At 39.6% G+C, this 19,884-nt stretch overlaps 2 protein-coding genes and 1 non-coding gene across 4 annotated transcripts; 2 read left to right on the top strand and 1 right to left on the bottom strand.

Moving 5' to 3' along the window:
* Window positions 1-571: 571 nt before the first annotated feature.
* On the bottom strand, window positions 572-8,830 carry LOC147139834 (inhibitor of nuclear factor kappa-B kinase subunit alpha-like). 2 transcript variants are annotated; one of them, XM_086045126.1, is made up of 22 exons: window positions 8,563-8,830; window positions 8,107-8,220; window positions 7,505-7,599; window positions 7,315-7,432; window positions 7,166-7,235; window positions 7,008-7,096; window positions 6,833-6,922; window positions 6,593-6,717; window positions 6,265-6,372; window positions 6,060-6,195; window positions 5,664-5,864; window positions 5,429-5,531; window positions 5,143-5,266; window positions 3,599-3,750; window positions 3,243-3,304; window positions 3,050-3,159; window positions 2,919-2,968; window positions 2,644-2,752; window positions 2,414-2,561; window positions 2,246-2,289; window positions 2,028-2,127; window positions 572-1,104 (listed from the first exon to the last, which is right to left on the bottom strand). In XM_086045126.1, exons 2-22 carry the CDS (start codon window positions 8,209-8,211, stop codon window positions 1,024-1,026), a joined length of 2,220 nt encoding a protein of 739 aa, XP_085901252.1. In that variant the 5' UTR covers window positions 8,212-8,220; window positions 8,563-8,830; the 3' UTR covers window positions 572-1,023. The 2 variants fall into 2 exon arrangements, with proteins under 2 accessions (XP_085901252.1, XP_085901254.1); XM_086045128.1 differs by having other exon boundaries at window positions 8,107-8,217.
* A 2,310-nt stretch (window positions 8,831-11,140) lies between these two features.
* On the top strand, window positions 11,141-16,897 carry LOC147139832 (urokinase-type plasminogen activator-like). The gene is made up of 11 exons (XM_086045129.1): window positions 11,141-11,268; window positions 11,627-11,717; window positions 11,830-11,884; window positions 11,964-12,114; window positions 12,590-12,672; window positions 12,746-12,784; window positions 12,865-13,045; window positions 13,162-13,307; window positions 13,382-13,522; window positions 14,619-14,767; window positions 15,862-16,897. The coding sequence occupies exons 2-11, from the start codon at window positions 11,667-11,669 to the stop codon at window positions 16,054-16,056; spliced, it is 1,191 nt and encodes a 396-aa protein (XP_085901255.1). The 5' UTR covers window positions 11,141-11,268; window positions 11,627-11,666; the 3' UTR covers window positions 16,057-16,897.
* On the top strand, window positions 15,578-15,649 carry trnaa-ugc (transfer RNA alanine (anticodon UGC)). Its single transcript has one exon. It is a non-coding gene; the product is annotated as a tRNA-Ala (tRNA).
* Window positions 16,898-19,884: the final 2,987 nt, after the last annotated feature.

The raw sequence follows: 19,884 nt of genomic DNA, 5'->3' as shown, positions 1-19,884 counted from the left end.
GTGAATTATTTTAACTTTTGAATTTACCATTTTCAAATCTAGAGATATGCTCACTGGCCACAAAAAAAAAAAACACAACCAGCCTGAAGGTATGTTTACTAATAACTAAAAATACCTGTAATCAATACACCAATGCAAGAGCTGTAAAAAAAATCCTACCATTACAAAGATCCTACCATTCTGATAGTGACAATCAAAAAGTGGATTCATTTACAGTCACATTGTTTATTATTGTAGAATTTTACTGGCTGGCTGTTAGGGGTGTCTACATTGCCAATGACAGTTTCAATTAAAGTTTATCACACTGTGAACCACTGACAGATTAAATTCTGGTTAGCATTCAGATAATGTTTGTAAGTTTTGCTGAAAATTATACTTTAACTACAGTTATTGTTTAATTCACAGAATTATTTAACTAGCACAGTGAAATAGTGGAAAGCATGACTGTTTCATACTTCTGTGGTTCTGGGTTTGAATTTCAGTTAAGTCCCTCCTGTGTGGGGTTTGCATATTCGCTCCATATTCCAAACACATGCATGCTAGGGTCAGTGAAGACTCTAAATTGTCCATATAGGTATTCAATGTGATTGATGTATTTTATTCCAATGACATTAAGTCGTGAAGTGCAAAAAATACCTTTGTGTCATATTAAAAAAGCAAAATATTTAGAATACAAACATATCAAAGTGGTGTCCTTGTTAACCGTAAATTGTGTCTAGATTATGCTGTGAAGGTGGATTTGGCACACACACATAGCCCTTGAAGACACTGTTATATCACTTTCTTGTCAATACTTCACTCTGCTCAGTTTCACTAGTAAAATAAATACATGTTATCTTACAGGCTGTAACACACTTAAAAACAAACCTAAAAACATATATCTTATATCATTGCTTACAGGCTTTAACATAAAGTCTGTCTAATACATCATTCTGTGTAAGGCGAAGATACAAAAAAAAAAGCAACCAACAACGCGTTCCAGGCAGCGTACATATTCTAAGGCACCAATAATAAATCTTTGACTCATTGAGTTGTTGGTTGGCTGCTCAAAGCCTTTTGGTTAGGTTTCGCTGCACCATTAGGGATCCAACTCCAGTCTTGATCCTGAAGAGAGAACAACGAGATGAAACATGTCATTACAAGACAGGAAATTAATTGCTACAATCTTGTTTGGAGAGCAAATTGCTCTTCTCTTCTCAAAAGTTCTTCTTTATAAATGATACATGATTAAAATCTCTTCACTAACATTTGATATCAATATGTAGCTGCAGGATTTTGTAAATGGAGGACTTTAAACGTTTTACTTTTCTCAAAACTGCTAAAATGCAGTGAACCGTCGGCTAAATGACACTTGAGTTTACTGAACTTCAATGAGAGAATCACAGGGGAAAACATGCCACCATGTGGCAGAAATGCACAAAAGCCATTATTCATGAATTTTCATCAGGTCCGTGCAGTGATTCCCAACCTGGGTGCTGTGGCAGCCTTGCGTGAGATCGACTAAATTTGTCCAATTGGCTCTTGCTGAAGGCGAATGGGTGGTGAAGTGCTGGGAAAATGTAAAGTCTAAAGAGAGCACCAGTGTTATCACATTTGATTGTAATTTTATTATCTTGAAAAATGTGTGTTGTGATTGAAATAATTCAGACATGGACACGATTGATTTGTGACGTGTCAATGACGTGACGTCTTTAATTGACGTGTCCATATGATGACATAGACGAGCAGATGTCTCATTTTACCCAAAATTTGTCCCTCCTCCCTCCTCTTTTGTTCTCCTCGACGGGATTTCTGGTAGGAGGAGCTGCTTTAAATAGCGAGGATCACAAGACAAAGGAGATTGCACTAAAGAAATAAGATTTAGACACACACTTGCTCGACTTGTAAAACTACTCTGAATAAATGATTTGATGGGGTGCGTGGGGGCACGTGGGAGGTGTTGCAATGCACGCAATTGGTCGATGTGGTTCTTGTGTTTGTACGTTTTCAACCATAATGACCAGAAAAAAATGCTCTGTAAAACATACCATCACACTTTGCTCCCTCTCATGGCTGGCATCCTGCAGCAAAGAAGTGAGCTTACTTAGATAGCGCCAGTTGTCATCCAATAACTGGGAAACTGTCTCACTGCAAGAGACAAAAAAATATTAGTTTAACTTGTCTCTGTCTTTTGCTGCAAAGACAATGAAACAAAATATACACAAGAGTTTGTACAAATCATGTATTTCTAATTCAAACACATTACCTATCACTGGATGGCTGAACACAAATCTGTGTATCGTTCTGCGCCTTAAGACACAAACACACAAGGTTTCAACTACAGCATTACTGTTTTTAAGTTTTTCCTTGACCTCCTAAATATCATGGCTAGTGAATATTATTTTTATACTCTTTACTTATTACTATTACTCACACAGGCAATCTTAAGAAGGTACCAGAACTCTTTCTGCCGCTTTGTTTGCATCTGCATTACAGCCGCCTCTGCCGTCTTTATGCTGTCAACTGCCTTTTCCAGCTTTGGGAACAAATCGACTATGCGTTGCTTAAACACCAGAATTGTACTGCAGAGTGAGACAGATATGGATAAGTTGAATGAGACAACAGTCGTGCTGCATTTTCCTCGGTTGTTCCTGAATGAATTACCTAAGGTGAGTGTACAAGTCTTTCAGCACTCGGTCTTGGTTCTGAACCATTTGTAGTATGGCCTTCACCATGCTCGAGCTGTCACTGTAACCATGCGGCGGGTCGGTGTCTGTGCAATCAAACAAAAATATGTTATTTTCACAAAAAATGGCTGGCATTTATTCATTCGCCTTTCTAAAACAATTACGGGGAAATGAGTGAAACACATCTCCTTAATTACAGTATATTCATAAATATAGACATTTATAATAACAAATGTTAAGATCGTCACTAACTTTTGCATTTAGCTTTTAGTTGCTTGTAGAGTTCAATAGCTTTTCCCTCACTGTGGAAAAAGCACATGAAGTTACTTATTGTGCACGACACAGCACTGATATGATCGTTACGCCATTCCAAGTATACTGACAGCTGTTCCATTAAGTCGCCTTGTCGCCTCAAAAATGGACTCCGCTGCAATTCCACAATTTCAGAATGAAGCGCAACTATCTCTTCATCGAGATATCCCACCTCAGCGACCTGCAGCAGAAAATATTTGTTGAATATTTCGATTCTCAAATGGAAGTATGTCTGCGATAATGACTTTGTATATTTTGTCCTACCTCTGTAAAGCCATCAGCCTTTGCTTCATTTTCATGCCACGTCCTAAGCATCTTCTCTGAAGCTTCGCATCAATACACAAAAGCGGATCATTTGCATTGGTAATCATTTTAAGTACAGTGAATATAAAAAGTCTATTTTTATTTCCACTCTCTATAACTTTATTGTTTTGAATTGAGTAGTACACGTTTTTAGGTCACATGAATGGCGAAAAGAGCTTTCAAAAGATTTATCTTGGACCCATTTTCTTCAAACACAAAAATCAGGCATTTGATCAGGGGTGTGTAGACTTTCTCTATCGACCGTATGTACATGGATAGATGCGTAAATAGAATAGGACCAAAGGAAAGACACTCACAGATGCCTGTGTGTGTCTGCTTGGTGTATTGTTCTAAGTCATGCTGGATGCTGGTTTTGAAGAAAGCCAGCTTGGCTTGCAGCTGCTGTGACTGGGAGAAGAGCACGTTCTTGTGGCGTGTTAAGTTGGTGTTGTAACGCAGCAGACTCAGCCTACGCACAAACAAACAAAGGAAAGGAATGCTTTTTAGGAGCAGGTGCAGCTCCTAGCTTGCCCTTCCTTAAGCTAAATGCAATAAAGTATATACGGTGGAACCATTGTTTGTTTCACAAAACATTTCACGTATGATATCACACAAGAACACAGAAAACCTTGGGGAGTATCATTGGATTAGGTCTGGGCTTATGTTTTGCTTTTCCTGTGGCTTTTTTGTAACACTTTTCCTAAAAGGGCACTCAAGGTCATTCAAAGCAGTAACACTGCCAATGGTAACAATGGTTAAGTTATTTTTATACTTGTACAGTATGTTAATAAAACATGGAAGTAAAAAAAACAACTTTGCCTTCCCTCGCAAAAACGTTGCGTTCCCTCGCAAAGAATGCGTTACCTCGCAAAGATTTGCGTTCCCTCGCGAAGATTTGCGTTCCCTCGCAAAAATTTGCGAGATAACGCAAAGTTCTTTGCGAGGGAACGCATTTTTTAACATGCGTGTTTGTGTACTTACGAATCATTTTCCGGGAAAAAGAAAGCAACAAAGGGAGCGTTTTCAGCCGTGGGTGGGTTTAATGGAATTGCTTTGAAATTCGCTTGTAATACAAAGACCTAAAATCAGTTTTTGATATTAAGCACGGTTTCTCTCTGACGTACTGTCGTCTCTCAAACAGCCGCGCATTAGAGGCTAGGCTAGGCGCTAAACTGACCCGGAAGTACGTAAACACGCATTTAAGACAAAATGCGTTCCCTCGCAAAAAACTTTGCGTTATCTCACAATTTTTGAGAGGGAACGCAAATCTTTGCGAGGGAACGCAATGTTTTTTTTTTTTTTACTTCCATGTCACCTTAGGAGCTCCGTAGCATTTGCATTGTCAAAGTAACAGTATCAAAACTACAAAGTTTCCCGACCGGACCATGTCAGCTCTCCACATTTATGCCACCAGTGAAGATGTTTTACATTGAAAGTTTCCCCGCCCCATCAACTGTTATTAGAAATGTCACACCAAGAAGCTGCGACAGCTCTGACGAAGGCTGAAACATCAGTTGTGAGCTAGGTAAGAGAACTTCTCTTTCCCTCAAAAATACGTCCGGACACAAAAAAATGAAAAACCTTTCAGAAGAGAAGACATGATGAATGCCATAGATGTAAGACTTATGGTAAGCGTTTTTTTGTTTGTTTTTTTATTTTGTTTTTACACAACCCTTTACAGCAACTTAAAAATTACCCATGAAGTCAATCAAGGTTTTATGATGGTGACAGTTTGACCATGGAACAAATTACTGCTCTTCCTATTATTTCCTTTGGGGAAGGTTTATGTGGATATGGATTCATTCATTAATATTCTTGTTTCCAAAGAGCAATAAAATTGCAATAACATAAATGCACTTACATAGCAGCCCTTTGTCCCTGGTACAGGCGGGTGTAGTCCTCTTTCAGTCCACAAATGTAGCTGACTGCTTCTCCCCATACCTTCCTCAATGCAGCTAGCGGGAGCTGTGTCTTCGTCTCTCTGACTACGAAAACAAACATTTGTTCCCAACCCTTCGAAAATGACTTTTTTTTCGATTGGAGCCAAGTCCTACAAGACCATCTTCGAAAAGTTCAACAGTTTAATTTAAAATGAAGAAAGAGGCAAGAGGAACATTTGAATCCTATTTCAAAAGGAATATTCTTACCGATAAAGTTGACACTCTCAGGCAAGGGTCTGGCAGTTAGGGGTCCTGAGTACTTGGATAGGCTCTTATCAAACAGAAATACGATGCAGGTGTCCCAGCCTCTCTGACAGAATAGCACAACAAATATTAAGGCACAAAGTGCGTACGTATTGCAACAGTTTTGTCACCAGTTAGGACAGAGTGCCTGCAAGAAGATCAATTCATACAAATGTACTTCTGCGTAGGCATTACATACCAAACCATCGGGCAGACAGTGCGCAGGAGGTCTGCGTGGGTCCAGGGAGATTCCCGTCTCTAACAGCAGTTCCTGATTCAGAGGGGAGATGTGTGTTTGTGTGTGTGTCTCCAGACGAAGCTGCAGGGAGTGCAAGCTCTCTTCGGCCTCCAGGATCAAAGAGTGCAGCTGGGCTGACGTCATGTCCAAAACATGGATCACCTGAGCACCAAATCTGGGAATTATTATCTTGATAGAGGCGCATTTATGACACAGCGAGCTTCTGTATGACATCTAGATTGAGCAAGTGTACTTAATGGTAGTTGTCGATGAATGTATAGATAGTGCAAGACTTGATGCATGACTAAAAACCTAAAAGTGTGTCGTAAATAGTGTAAGGCTGTTGTTATTATTGACCTTCATGTTGAGAATATTCTGGAGCGTTCTGTAACAGTTTGCCTTATTCGTAACAGGATCCAACCCTCCGCCACGTGCTGCGGGGTCCCACAGTAGCAACATCTGCAGCAAATTCTCTACTGGCGCCAGCAATGGCCTTAACACAAACACATGCAAAGATTTTAAATTAGCATAAAATTAGATACTCGATTTATTGTGTAATCACCTGCTGAGGTTATTGGGATATGGAAGATGTGTTGAAAATCGAACTTCTCCATTCATGTCCTCCACTGCCATGATGTCTTTGGCACCTTTATTCTTAACTTGGCTTGTCCTATTAAAAAGGCACAAATATTACACTTACAACAAACAATGTAAACATTCATCAATAGGTGTTCTAAGTTGAGGTCTTACACCATTTACGAAGTCACCATTTATTTGCATTTATAAAGGTTAGAATTTTACAAAAAGGACGTTTTTGGCCTTTTAATTTTTTCCAAACTGTACGTTTATATATACTGCAAATACAATTACGAAGCATTTGTCAAACTCACCACTGTACGGGCTGCATGTGGTGTAGAAATGGGCGAAAGCCACACGTGCATTCAAAGATCACTGTTCCGAAACTCCAATAGTCCACAGTTACCGTGTACGGTTTACTTTCAAACAGCTCTGGAGCCTGGAACATATAATATAGGGCATGGTTCAAAACATAGCAAAAAAGTACGGTAGTGGTTTATAATCCAGAAAATACGGCACTGCACTGCATAGTAACATATAATTTGTGCACTTACGAGATACTGGAGAGTTCCGACGAATGACGTACAGACACTGCCCTGGTCAAGATCTTTCGCATAACCAAGATCTATAATTTTATGGACAAGCTAGAGGCAAACAGTATAATAATAATCACCGGCAAGTAGAACATTACAGATGGCGCTTTTGTATACATGCAAGATTGTGGTTTACCTTGCCATTGATCTCTTGCAGAACTATATTCTCTGGCTTTAGGTCTCTGTGTATTATCTTATTTTCATGAAGGTACTCGATACCGCGTCCTGTCAAGAAATTAAAATGTCTTAAAACTGCGTCATCACATGAGGGCTTTTAACAGCGAAAAATCTTACCGATGTCACGGAGCAGGGTGAGCACTTCACTCTCCTTCAAGCCACAACAATTTTCTGGTTTACTGAGAACCTAAACAGGGTTTAATGAAATATATGTAATGAGAATTGAATGTTTAAAGCATTGATAAAACACTTAAGTTCACAACTACTTTGCGTAGGTCTCCTCCAGAGCAGTACTCCATAGCTAGCAGCGGTAGGTCATTCAGAGCAATCAAGCTCAATTCTTCTGGAACTTCGCTGGCCTGAACAACATTCACGTGGTTCAACCTGAAACGGATAAACACCACGGTAAAAATCTAGGATTTTCGTGCTGTACCACGGCTGATTATCCATATTCACTTCTTCATGATCTGGATCTCTCTGCCCCAGCGTTCCTTGTTCTTGGAGCTCAGTTCGAGACGGCAGATTTTCACAGCTAACTTCTTCCCCGACTTCTGCTCAACACATAAACATAATAACATGTCACTTAAGAGCAAAAATAATGATGCACTCTAATCTCTTTGTTCTAAGTAATTTTTTTTCATCTATTTTTTTTTACCAGCCAACACAGTTATGAAAGAATCTGGCAGAAAGTTGTCACAGCAATATCACTTGTGTTGCATTTTAATATTGATTTTTTTTAAATTCATTGTTTAAAAAGTGAAGGTTAAGTCACTTGTATCTCAAGGCACCACTTTATTATTAAAGGTTAGGTAATCTTAGATCTTCTTTTTTTTTTTTTAGAAGTGTACATTAAACTGGTAACCTTTGCATCAGTATCCAAAAAGTAGCTTCCAGTTTCCAAAGTGTATCTACAGCTCAGGAATCTATGAGAATGATGGCTGGAATTCTGGCCAACTTGTCATCTCCGACAGCGACTGTACACCATCTCAGTTCAGGGTGGTCGTAATGTTCATGATCGTATTCTCCTGTGTAGTGACAATGTGGATGGGAGCACTTACATGATTCTGGTACAGGTAGACGTGCCCAAAGCCTCCCATCCCAAGCCTCTCCTTCATCTCCCATGGTCCACACAGCTGGTTTTGTTTTATGGAAGCCCGCTCCATTGTCACCTGCTGAAGACACAGCAAGTACGTCGCAGGTAACGTAAGTCCTTTACACTTTTGACATGAGACAAACAATCATTACAACAGATACAATAACAAACAATTTGTTCCCACACTGTTACTTTTAGCACCCTAACATCGTTGCACATTCTTTCAACAGTCCTGCCACTAACATGTTGGTGTTTAACGTGTTTTGGGTGAGAATAAATTTTTTACATGACGTATTTTCTGCACACAAACACATACACTTATAAGCCAGTAGTAACTACAGAACTAACTGTCAGTAGTCAAGAGATAGGATCATCTGTAGAAAGAGTCCTGTACTCGCAAATACGGTGTAATTCGTCTTACCTATTTAAGACGCCAGTTTTGCTATGCCATGGCGTAATCACGTCACAACATTTTAATCGTACACAAGTAATTAGCCTTCCTAGTTAGCTATCAATGACGGTCCTTTTTTTGTCACTGTTTACGGCCAAATCTTAATGTAACAAAACCGTAACCGTCCCTGCTCTTTCGCGCTTGTCACTGGAGATATTTATGATCTAGTTATGCTGTCGGTGAGGGTATATTGATCCTCTTGAAGGGAGTTACAAACAAAGTGAAAGTAATGTCAACGCTAAAGACCAGCTGCGCATGCGTGAGAGGATCGCCTCGGAAGAAGGGAACATGGAGGGGAGTTGTTGTAGGCTGCTTGCACTACTAGTAACTTTCTTTGCCTGCATTAACATTTTTGGGGAGGCAAGAATGTATTGCAGCCAATTTCTTTTAATTGATGTTACCGACCCTGCTCCATGAAAAGTCTCATTCAACATGGCAGGGTTTTACTTTTATATTTGGTCTGCAGATGGCGTCATATACGCAGCTTTAGTTACAGTATGTTGGTTTCATTTCTTTTTGCAATTTGTAATTCTTCCGCTTACCTTTGCGGTAAATCATTTGTCTGACTTCAAACGCTTATTTTAAAGGTTCCATCCATCCACCCACCCATCCATCTATCCATATCCATCCACCCATCCAAGTATAATGGCACACTTTACACACCCTATTCTTGTCTTGCTCAAATCAGCAGTTTGTGAGGGTATTGTGGTCTTTCAGAAAAACCCTGCAAGATAGTGCCAAAGGCCTGTCTGAAAAGTAAAGTAGTACAGAGGATCTAAGTAAGTATTGTATGTAGAAGTGATATGCTTTGATGGAAAGACAAGCCTTGTTTGTCGACAGTAGCTTTAGCCTGGGTTGTTATGGCAACAGGTCTGCAACAAATGCCGTGCACACAGAAATTGTTGCTGCGTATACGACGCCGCATTCACTTTTTTTGATTGGTCCGTTACGTCACATGTAGCAATGATGTACACTTTTCCCCGGCTCGGTTCTTTGAGGGTAATTTATTTGTCACCACGGAGGAGAAGATCTACACGAGCACGTACCCCCTTCGCCGCCACCTTCCTGATTGACTTCACAATACAATTAAGCTCATCGTCTAGTCATCTAGGTCCCTAAGGCACGATATCCATTGTTGTCGCTGTCGTTGCTCTGCAGTAAAAACCGGAATTGGCCATAAAAGGAAGAGACATTTGTCTTTTTATTCATTGTTTAATCGGTATTACCGCTCTACTGGCCGCTCTAAGCTATCTTCCATAAATAAGTACATTTTCCATAATATGTCCCTTTAAATGTTCGTTTTAATAAGTATTGAATCTCACAGCATTTCTTTTTTATTTCCAAAACATATCTGCCATCTCTGGAAAGGTCAACTGTATCAAAACCAGTGACCAACAAGGTAGACTCTGTTAATTTGATCAGATGAATAACATTTGAATACATGTCTGAGTTGTTCATACTGACAATTAACAGTGCCCAGAGTCTGAGGCCTCCAGGATGAATAACTTCATTTGTGATCATGCCAAGGAGGGAATCAGCTTGCATTGTAAAACAAACAAAACACAAGGTTGAGTGCATGCAACCTTGAAGTGACTGTCCCTTATGGAACAACTGCAAACAATAAGTAAATGAATGTTTTCATTATTGTTCCTGTTTGTGTTTCACGCTTCCTGCCTTGGTCATGATTTAACTGTAGCATGTACCGTAGTCATCCCTAATACACTGATCATCAGGAAAGCGGAAATGTGACTAACAAAGTCGTCACCTATGAGGTAGTGTTTTGGAAGGGAATTTCAAAGACAAAATCCCCTGTACTGTATATGCCACCGCGATACTACAAACAATTGCATTATTACATAAAATGTGGTCAATTTATTTATACAGCACTGTAAGATTTGCCTTATACATGTATTCTTGTGCAAACCGAGGAGTGTTTTTGTCAGTTTGGATGTGTCCAAACCATTTTTGGGGTGTGCCAATGACAAATAATTTCATCAAAACTTGTTTCTGTGCATAATGTAACTATCTAACCACTACAATTCAAACAATTAATTGTTGGTGCACACCTTTAAATTAGCATTCAGTCTTTAAGTTGTGTCGGCCTCAGTATTCATATAGATACAGATCCTTCAGTTGGAATCTATCAGCGTTCATTTTGCACTACCGGTATATTGTACTTATTGTATTGTATGCACTACAGTATACTAATGCATTTGATATACAAACCTAAACTATGAGAAGCAATTGTCAACAACCAGCCCATTAAAACCAATGTCCACATTGTAAGATTAATGTCAGCCATGTAGACTTGTTTTTGCTTCCTATTGTACAATAAATTGTCAATGTGGGGTTGCACTCGTCTTGGCAAAAGCGTGGGTGCCTGTTTTATTACCAATTTTGGATATACTTCTTCTGTTCGACAGTGCTGATGTCACACATCATGAGCAATTCTTTGGTGATGTCAATCGTGATGGTCAGCTGTTTTGTGTGACTGACGTTTCGTGGGCCTCGCATTAAACTCCTCCTCCCAGCTTCTACATTTATAAATGGGAGGGATGCAGGGGAGCTCAGGACTCAAAACACAGCAAGAAACAAGACACGTGGAGGGGAAAAAAAACAACAACTTCAGAAAAAATCTCTTCATCAGGATTGTTTACACTGTCTTGCAACAGAAAGGTATGCATCTCCAATCAAGCAGTTTTTATTCTATGTTTAAGTTTGTATTTTGTGTTGTAAGAAAGTGAAGAGAAAGTGCAGTTCTGAGCATGCAATCGTGTATTTTCATTGCAATCACATTGATACTGTGTTGTGTTATGAGAAAATATTTAGATATTCTAAGTTCGTCTGATACTGTAATAAATAAAGACATGCAATTGACACAAATGTGTCTACAGTAGACTGATGTACTTGATCACCTTGTCTTCACCGTCTTTCCTAGTAATCACATGTGCGTCTGTCCTCTTGTATCTCTTCAGATAATCTCCCTATAAGGGCATTCTGTATTGATATCTTCTATTCCCCTTTTTTTTTCTAGTTCTTGCCCAGACCAAAATATCACGAAAGCAGAAGTAAAGATGAACTTGTTAGTCATCCTGTCTATCATTGCAGTTGTCAGTATTGAAGTTGTAAGTACATTTCAAATGCAAGATTTCATTTCATTCTCGGCCACTGAGCCACATTATTATTTTTTGTGTGTTTTGTTTTTAAAATACATTAGTAAATCTTTTTCTTTATCAGGCAATTTCAAAGAAGTGGATTAAGCGGTCACCAAGCCATACACGCTCGCATCAAGGTGAGCTTACTGTTCTTCACTTGTGTATTTTGATTTTCTTTTGTGTGGATTCATTCACAATTTTTCACTGTTTTCAAAGATGATGCTTCAGAAGGGTGTTGGTCAGGGGATGGGAGCAGTTACAGAGGAATTATTTCCAAAACAACAAATGGGCGACGGTGTCTTAACTGGAACAGGTTCAAAAACCCCTGGGGCGCCTCATCTGGAATCGGGAATCATAGATACTGCAGGTAGGCATGAATTGACTTTGCTGAATTGATACTTAATTTGAGCTTCGACACGATTTTAATTTCAAACACAATGCATTCAAAGCAAATTCCCATTTGAAAACTGCTGTAAACGTGTTCCGAATGCACACGATAAGCATCATAAAACCTTTATTACATGTACAGGCAATGCTTAAACTAACATTTAAACATTTTAACTTGCATAAAAGCAAATAAATGCAAAATAGGAACATTGGTATTTCTTACATTTTTTTGTTATAATGAGTTTAAAGTTTGAGTAGTGAGTGACTTGTCTTACTGACTTAACTTATTTAGTACATTACAGTGCTGTTGCAAAATTTTGTGTTGATGTTTTTTGGGGCATTGGAACAAATTATTGGCATTTCCATTCATTTCAATAGGGAAAAGTTACGAATGTGGTCACAGAACGAATTAAACTTGTACGTTAAAGGCACCACTGTAAATGTTTCACTTGTAGGAATCCTGACCAGCGCCTGAAGCCCTGGTGCCGCGTCAAAAGAGGGAAGAGAGTCGTGAGAGAATTCTGCGACGTTCCCAAATGTAAGACATTGAAATCAAAAAACATATTCTCAGTTTGATTTGCACTTTCTAAGGTTGTCATGTTGCCCTCCAGGTTCCACAACAGTAAAGCCTCCTGTTGCTGTGGATACAGGTAGTCCCACCAACTTGTCACAATAACATCCCCTGACGACGCACCGGCACTGATGATTCCCTTCCTTACCGTTCTTGCAGAACTGACATGTGGCAAGACATCTAAGCGAAGGATGCTCAGAATTGTTGGCGGTTCGTTCATAGGCGTGCGGTCGCAGCCGTGGGTCGCCGCCATTTTTCATCAGCGCCACAAGTTCTTTTGCGGCGGCTCCCTCATAGCTCCGTGCTGGGTTCTCACGGCTGCGCATTGCTTCCCTGACGGGTGCGGCCAAACACGCATCAATTCTGCGTGTTATCATTTCCTCTGCTGCAATTCTCACTTGATAAAAGCTCTGACTCATTTTGATCAATGTGTGTGTGTGTGTGTGTTGGGTTCAGTGACGAGACCAACATCCAGCGTTTGTCTGTGTTCCTGGGGAAGAGTGCCATCAACGAAACGGATGAGGTCAACGAGCAGAAATTCACTGTGGAAAAAATGATCCTCCACCAAGCATACAATGAGACCAACTACAACAATGACATAGGTGAGCCCAAGCAAGGCTTTGTGTAAAAAGCTATCTCCGTGCACTCTGTGAAGAGCTTTTGTCTGTCCTTTCAGCCTTATTGAAGATCAAAAGCAGTGATGGGCGATGTGCTGTGCGATCAGAATCTGTTCGCACGGTTTGTCTTCCTCCACCTCACACTCAACTTCCTGTTGGCTTTCAGTGCGTCATCGCAGGATTTGGCAGGGAGAGATCTGGTAGGTACAACGTAATGACCAACAGTTTGGTATGTTTTTCCTCTACAGTCATGGTAAAACAATATACTGTTGCTACAGTATCCCCTATGTAGCTATAACAGCAACAAAGTGCCTTTGTCAGTGGGAAAAGAGGCGTGGCCTAACAATTTCATTGACACGATTACTTTATGTGTAGATGTATGTTGTTGTGTGTATATATATATACACGTGTATATACACATGGTTACTGCGTATATTTAGATTGTTTTTTTGATAACGGCTACATTATGCCGCTGTCTCTGTGTGACCTATATCTTTCCTGCTGTAATGAGGAAAATCTCCCCACTGTGGGATCAATAAAGGCCTTCTTATTCTTATTCTTAAATATAGGGAAAACCCATTTTTTGTACTTATCCTCATTAGGGGCATAGGTGAGCTGGAAACTATCCTCGCTGAATTTGGGGGAGAGGCAGGGCACATACAGATAGACAACCATTCACACACACATTCATACTCATGGACAATTTACAATAGTCTTCATTGAAGCTAACATGCATGTTTTTGGAATGTGGGAAGAAGCCAGAGAGAACATGCAAACTCCCTACAGGAAGGCCGCACCCCGAATTCGAACCCCTCAGCCGCTGAACTGTGTGGCAGATGTGCTAACCACTAGGTCACTGCGCTGCTCGGCTAGAAAGACCATAGAAGAATGTTTTTAAAACAGTTTTACCCTTCCCATACGATGTAAACACATTTATAACTTTTTCAACACATTGTCAATTTGAACAAAAAAATAATTAACTTTAGAAATTAAAAAAAATGAAAAGAAAATACTGTACAGTGCTGATAAGTGCTGTGTGCTGTGAATCACCCCCAGATGGCAGTAATGCCTCAGGCCAGCTGCACACATGAGGCCATACCTGACTAGACTGTTATATTTACGTAAAAACTGTCAACAAAACCATAAAAATGTTTGCGATGTAGGAGGGATTTCCGTGACAGATGGAATTCCACACCAAAATCTGTGACACAGTGAGTCCACAGTGGATAAACTGTGAAATAGTTGTGGACACTACAGATAAAAATCTAGCATTTCTAACAGAAGTCTTATCTGCAGGAGCAATGCAGTACTCTCAGTACTTGAAGGAGGCCCGTGTGAATCTTCTCTCCCAGTCTCACTGTAAGAAAAATTCCATGTATGCAAATCTGCTCACTGACAACATGTTCTGTGCTGCGGGACCCAATTGGAGTATGGACGCCTGCAAGGTGAGTAAGCCCGTCCATTCCAAGAACTTAAGCACATTGCATCCAAAATTTAGCCGTGTGAACAAAAGCAACTATAGGAAATACAGTACAGTATTTCCCAACTGCAAAGGGAATGTATTTGTTCCAGACTCAAACCGTCACCTTCATAAAAACTGTTAAATGTTAAGATCATGTTTTAACCTGTTAATAGTTTAACATTGTGAACTGCCATACAAGAAAGGCAAGTTAATCACTGAAAAATTAAACAAAACAAAAACAGCAAAAGTAATCACCATAGTAGGTTTCTCAAATCATTTGCATGTTAGTCAATAGCCATTATTCTTTCAGCTAAATGCTATTTACATTAGCATTTACTTGGTAAAAATGAATTTGTGCATGCAATTGGTTTTTAATTGGTTATAAAGTATTGATTGTTGTCTACCTTACCTTTTTATTACATGTTCACATTACAGTAGATTCTTTTCTATGTTGCAGTAAAATTATTTTCCTGTTGTATTCTGTCATGACACTTTAACTCATTGCTATCACTTGTACAATTCTGTGGTGACGTCACACACAAAGAACTAAGAAAAAGAAAAAGACAATAGTGAAATGAATCCTTGAGCCACTTAGTGAACTGAAGTCTCGTGAAATTTGCTGGAGCCTCACATGACGATTATTTTGTAGAACCTCTGAGTCTTCTCGAGATGTCTTTTGTTGAACTTCAATGTTTAGGACTTTAGACTCTGCACTGCTGTAAAACTGTCATTGCTGCTGCTTCCCCTAGAGGGCATAAGTTTGTTGCCTGAATATAGACTGCGGGTCTTGTATGGGGATGTAGCTCAGTGGTAGAGCGCATGCTTTGCATGTATGAGGCCCCGGGTTCAATCCCCGGCATCTCCATGTTTTGTCCTCCTAAATGGTGAAAGTATAACTCAAGTTCACCCGTTATCTATATTGCTTATGCTCATCATGAATTTAGGTGAGCTTGGAATGAATGTAACTTTGTTCATGTGTAATGTTTGATACAACTCTTGTGTTGGACCATGGATGGATGGACATGACTTCTCACATTGCGCATGAGGCACTGATTGACGTGTGTCTTCTCCTTACAGGGTGACTCAGGTGGTCCACTAGTGTGTGAAGCCTCCGGTCGGCTGTTTCAGTTTGGGATTGTGAGCTGGGGCATTGGCTGCGCTACGGAGAACAATCCGGGGGTTTACACTCAGCTCACCCAATACAACAAATGGATTGCAGACAAAACAAAACTACCGCAGTATACAGAAGGTGTCATGTACCCCCAAAAATGAAGGTGGGCTACAGAGAGACCCTTGTCGTAAAAATTAAATTCGAAAAGGAATATTTAGCAGCAGAGGGGAAGGCTCTGGGTGCATTTTGTTGTTTGCACTGTGCACGGAGCAGTGGCGGAGCTATGGGTGGGCCTGGGTGTGCACAGGCCCACCCAGATTGACAGACTGCCCACCCGTGGAGATTCATGAAAAAAATATGCTTTTAAATGTTTTGTAAATTATTATGAAATTGTTTTTGAATTTGTGTTTTTTCGTTGTTTTTTTTATTGTATTGAATGTTAAGAATGGCATAATTGTGGTTGTCTAAGGAAGATCTGAACTTCATATTATTCAGTCTGTCATTTTATTTGAATATATGATGTGTCGGGACAGGAGGATTGTGCTCAGTGAGGGAAATATTCAGGCCCAGCCTGATTTTTCCAGGCCCACCCATTAGCCATGTTTTGGCTCCGCCCCTGGCACGGAGAGGCAGCTAACGGGCATTTACTGCACATGGACAGAGACAGTCATTCTAGGATTTACTGTCATCTTTCTAGAGGAATGTTTTTTTCATTTTATTTATTGTATTGGATGTACAATAGCTTTATATACCTATCTTTTTTTTTTTTTTTTTTTTTACATATGTAACAGTCCTGTTTTGTATAATTTAATGTACTGAATGCATTTTCTGCTAAGCATATTCTGGAGGAGGGTTGTCCCTCGATATTTTAAATAGATTGAAATGTAAATACTTTACTACTGCTATTTTCATACTGTGCAAAAGAGAATGTGTTAATAAGTGGAATGATCCACCCTACTGTATAAATTCACTGCAAAAAATAAATAACAACACTGTACCATACATTGGACTAAAATTCACACAGAGCACTGGAGGGTGCTATTATGGGATGTAGGGAATCCTGATGTGACTCACAAAAATAGTATGCACCAAGTCATCTGAGAACAAGAAGTACTTTTGTATTTTTGTTACTTCTCAAAACACTTTTAGAGTGATGTGCATCCTGTTAGATATTGATGCAAGCAAATAATCGCTATCATCAATTATGTCACTTGGTTTTATGAAGTTATTTTGATATCACATGCACAAACATATTTACACAGACCTTAATACTGTATTGTGAATCATAATCCTTCATCTTACCTAATGTCATTACATATACGTACAGTAAATAGGTAACAGATGGTATATTGGGTAGCATGCCTGCCTCACAATTCTGAAATCAAAACCACTAGAAAAATTAATTCATTAAAGACTACATTATCCTTATATCTGAATGAGAGTGTGAATGGCTGTTTGCCTATATGTGCCCTGTGATTGGTTGGCGACTAGTCCAGGGTTTTCCCCACCTCTGGCCAAAAGTCAGCTGTGATAGGTTCCATCTCTCATATGAGCCTAATGAGGACAAGCAGTCTACAAAACAAATGGGTGGGTGTAGATACAATCAATTAAAAATGCAGTTTTTGTGCACTTGTTTTTAGTTGAGCTCAAAACATTGCGTGAGTTTCCGGAGATCCTTTAATTGAGCCAAATATACAATATGAGCAATACGCTCAAATAATCAAACCCTGTAAACATAAACATGCTTTGTATATCGCAGAGGGACTTTTTTTTATGTGCAGGATAAGCATGGTCATGTTCTTATTATTATTATTTTTAAGCTTCAAAACATTTCCAATCAGCTGTTCTGACAAAAGTCTTTTTTTGTTTAATAACAAATACCAAGCCAAAATAGTTTACAACAGCACCGCTGTGGCCAATCACAACTGTAGCTTGTCCACCTACACACAGCTAGTCACACAAATCTGTTTACTTTATTACTGTGCCTCAAACCATACATGGCTTTGAGATGCAGCAAGAGTACGAGTCTCACTCCCCTGAAAGGACATTTCCGAGGAGAAGGTTGGGATAGATCATGGTCAAAGATTGGTTGCCTCGCAGCTGGAAGCGTTCAGGTTAGATCCCCCGCTTCCCACCCAAGTTACTCCTGGTGCTTCATCATCAGAGTGGGGATGAGACGGTTACTTCCCTTTCATGGAAGTTTACACAGGGTACAGAAACTGAAAAAGCACATTTTTCTTATGTGAAAAAAAAACGAGACCAGAATAAATAATTTTGAAACTTTTCAGTTGTATAAGTCAATTGAGAGAAAGTTATCATAATGTCAAGAAGCATATGTACAGCTATACAACGTATAGCTATTTTTGGTACCATAGTACCACTGCACGCAGGCTCCCTATAGTGGTACTGTATATGAAAAAGTTGTATTTAACTTTTTAAAGCATTTTATCTTTAATAACTGTTTTCTCTTTGAGCTTTTATTCAGGTACAATTTAATGTTTATTAAACTTTTATATGGAACACATTTTAATTGGATAGGTACTGTTTTTTTCATACAGTTACATGCAGTGATGTTCAAGCTGGGCATAATGTTCCAGTGTCTTACAGTAGTATTAGATATATTTTTAGGAATGAAACCTCAGTCTTGTGTTTGATGAACACGTGGGTCTACTACGCTACTGTTTTGTAATGTCGGTGATACTTGAAAAGCGTAGTATTTTTTTAAGTGGTTCATGTGCAAAAACTTCAAGAACCACTGGCGTTTTATAAAGAACAAAATAACCAATCCCATTTCAAAAACCCTCAATATAATAATGTTCAGTCAGTGAGACCAGTGACAATATTAATGGTCACTTAATTTGACGCTCTTTATGTGTCATTGTTGCTCTGAATCACACAAGAAGATGCACTACTTAAGTGACCTTCCAGTTAGATGAGAAGAGCCCCTTGAAACCTCTCAGTGTGATTTCATTTAAGGCACCTTTTATCTTCGCAGTGGCAGCCATTTTAAGAGCTCTTGTAATAAATGTGATTGGATTGAGTATCTAAATGCTGTCCATTCAAGAATAGTAGATGAGAGCCTCTTCAACCAGGTGGACCAGAGTGTCTAGTCTCTCCAGTCCGGATGACAACAGCCTCTTGTTCACACACCCACACATTCACATATAATCACACACGCACACCCACGCACACACGCACACACACGCACACACACAGCTTCAGGCACTGTGGTAGTGAATGTCTCCAGGGTATAAATACTGCTGTTTTTGCCTCCGACGTCTCTAGTTTCCTCGGCACACATTGAGAGTGTCCCCATTCCAGCAGCACTTGCAGGGAGTCGCTCACCTAATACCGGCAATATGAATGCACCATTACACCCTTCTGTAATAAATTTATTTATGCACGGAATTCAATGTGAGGTTATAAAGATGTTTGTGCCCCACGGAGGGACTCTCTTCTTCTTTGGTTTACAACAAAATGAATTCCTGGTCTTAATATAGACTTGAACGGCTTGGCGATGTGAACTCCTGACCCAGCATTTGATGAACGTGGATCATGTGTCAAATGTAAGTTTGTAGCTTCATAAAAAAGAAACCGCTGTTTCTTTCACATGGGTGCATTTCATCTACGGTGTCCTCGACACTGGAGGCTCGGGACCTAAAATTGGTGGCCACGGGCCACTTTCATTGGGTCGGTGAGTGAAACGTTATTAGCTAGAAGAGCAGTGATTCTCAAACTTGCTACAACAAGAATCACCACCTGTATCTTTCTGAGTACCAGCATAATGACCAACACAAAGATACAGTATCAAATAAGGTTTGTGTTCATCAAAAAAAGGAGACAGCGGTTTTATTTCTTTAAAAAAATCAGTTGTGTTGGAGGAGGAAGACATCGAAAGCAGACTGGAGCGGTGCTCCCGAGAACCGGACTTGGGTACCCCTGGTCTAAAACTGACTTGTGGAGAAGAGACTACAACTCATTGTGGTGCC

The sequence above is a fragment of the Filicampus tigris genome, chromosome 11 (assembly GCF_054856515.1).
Source record: "Filicampus tigris isolate MCC_2025a chromosome 11, RoL_Ftig_1.0, whole genome shotgun sequence".
In the NCBI taxonomy this organism is placed as follows: Eukaryota; Metazoa; Chordata; class Actinopteri; order Syngnathiformes; family Syngnathidae; genus Filicampus; species Filicampus tigris.
This window is presented reverse-complemented; position numbering and strand designations above follow the sequence as displayed.

What these genes read in the sequence shown, in the direction of transcription:
- LOC147139832 (XM_086045129.1), top strand. Translation starts at nt 11,667, where the DNA reads ATGAACTTGTTAGTCATCCTGTCTATCATTGCAGTTGTCAGTATTGAA. An exon ending in GGGAATCATAGATACTGCAG is followed by an intron (nt 12,115 to 12,589) that starts GTAGGCATGAAT and finishes TTTCACTTGTAG; the next exon opens with GAATCCTGACCAGCGCCTGA. An exon ending in TCCTGTTGCTGTGGATACAG is followed by an intron (nt 12,785 to 12,864) that starts GTAGTCCCACCA and finishes CCGTTCTTGCAG; the next exon opens with AACTGACATGTGGCAAGACA.
- LOC147139834 (XM_086045126.1), bottom strand. Translation starts at nt 8,211, where the DNA reads ATGGAGCGGGCTTCCATAAAACAAAACCAGCTGTGTGGACCATGGGAG. An exon ending in CACATGCAGCCCGTACAGTG is followed by an intron (nt 6,373 to 6,592) that starts GTGAGTTTGACA and finishes CCTTTTTAATAG; the next exon opens with GACAAGCCAAGTTAAGAATA. An exon ending in ACCTTCTTAAGATTGCCTGT is followed by an intron (nt 2,290 to 2,413) that starts GTGAGTAATAGT and finishes TTGTGTCTTAAG; the next exon opens with GCGCAGAACGATACACAGAT.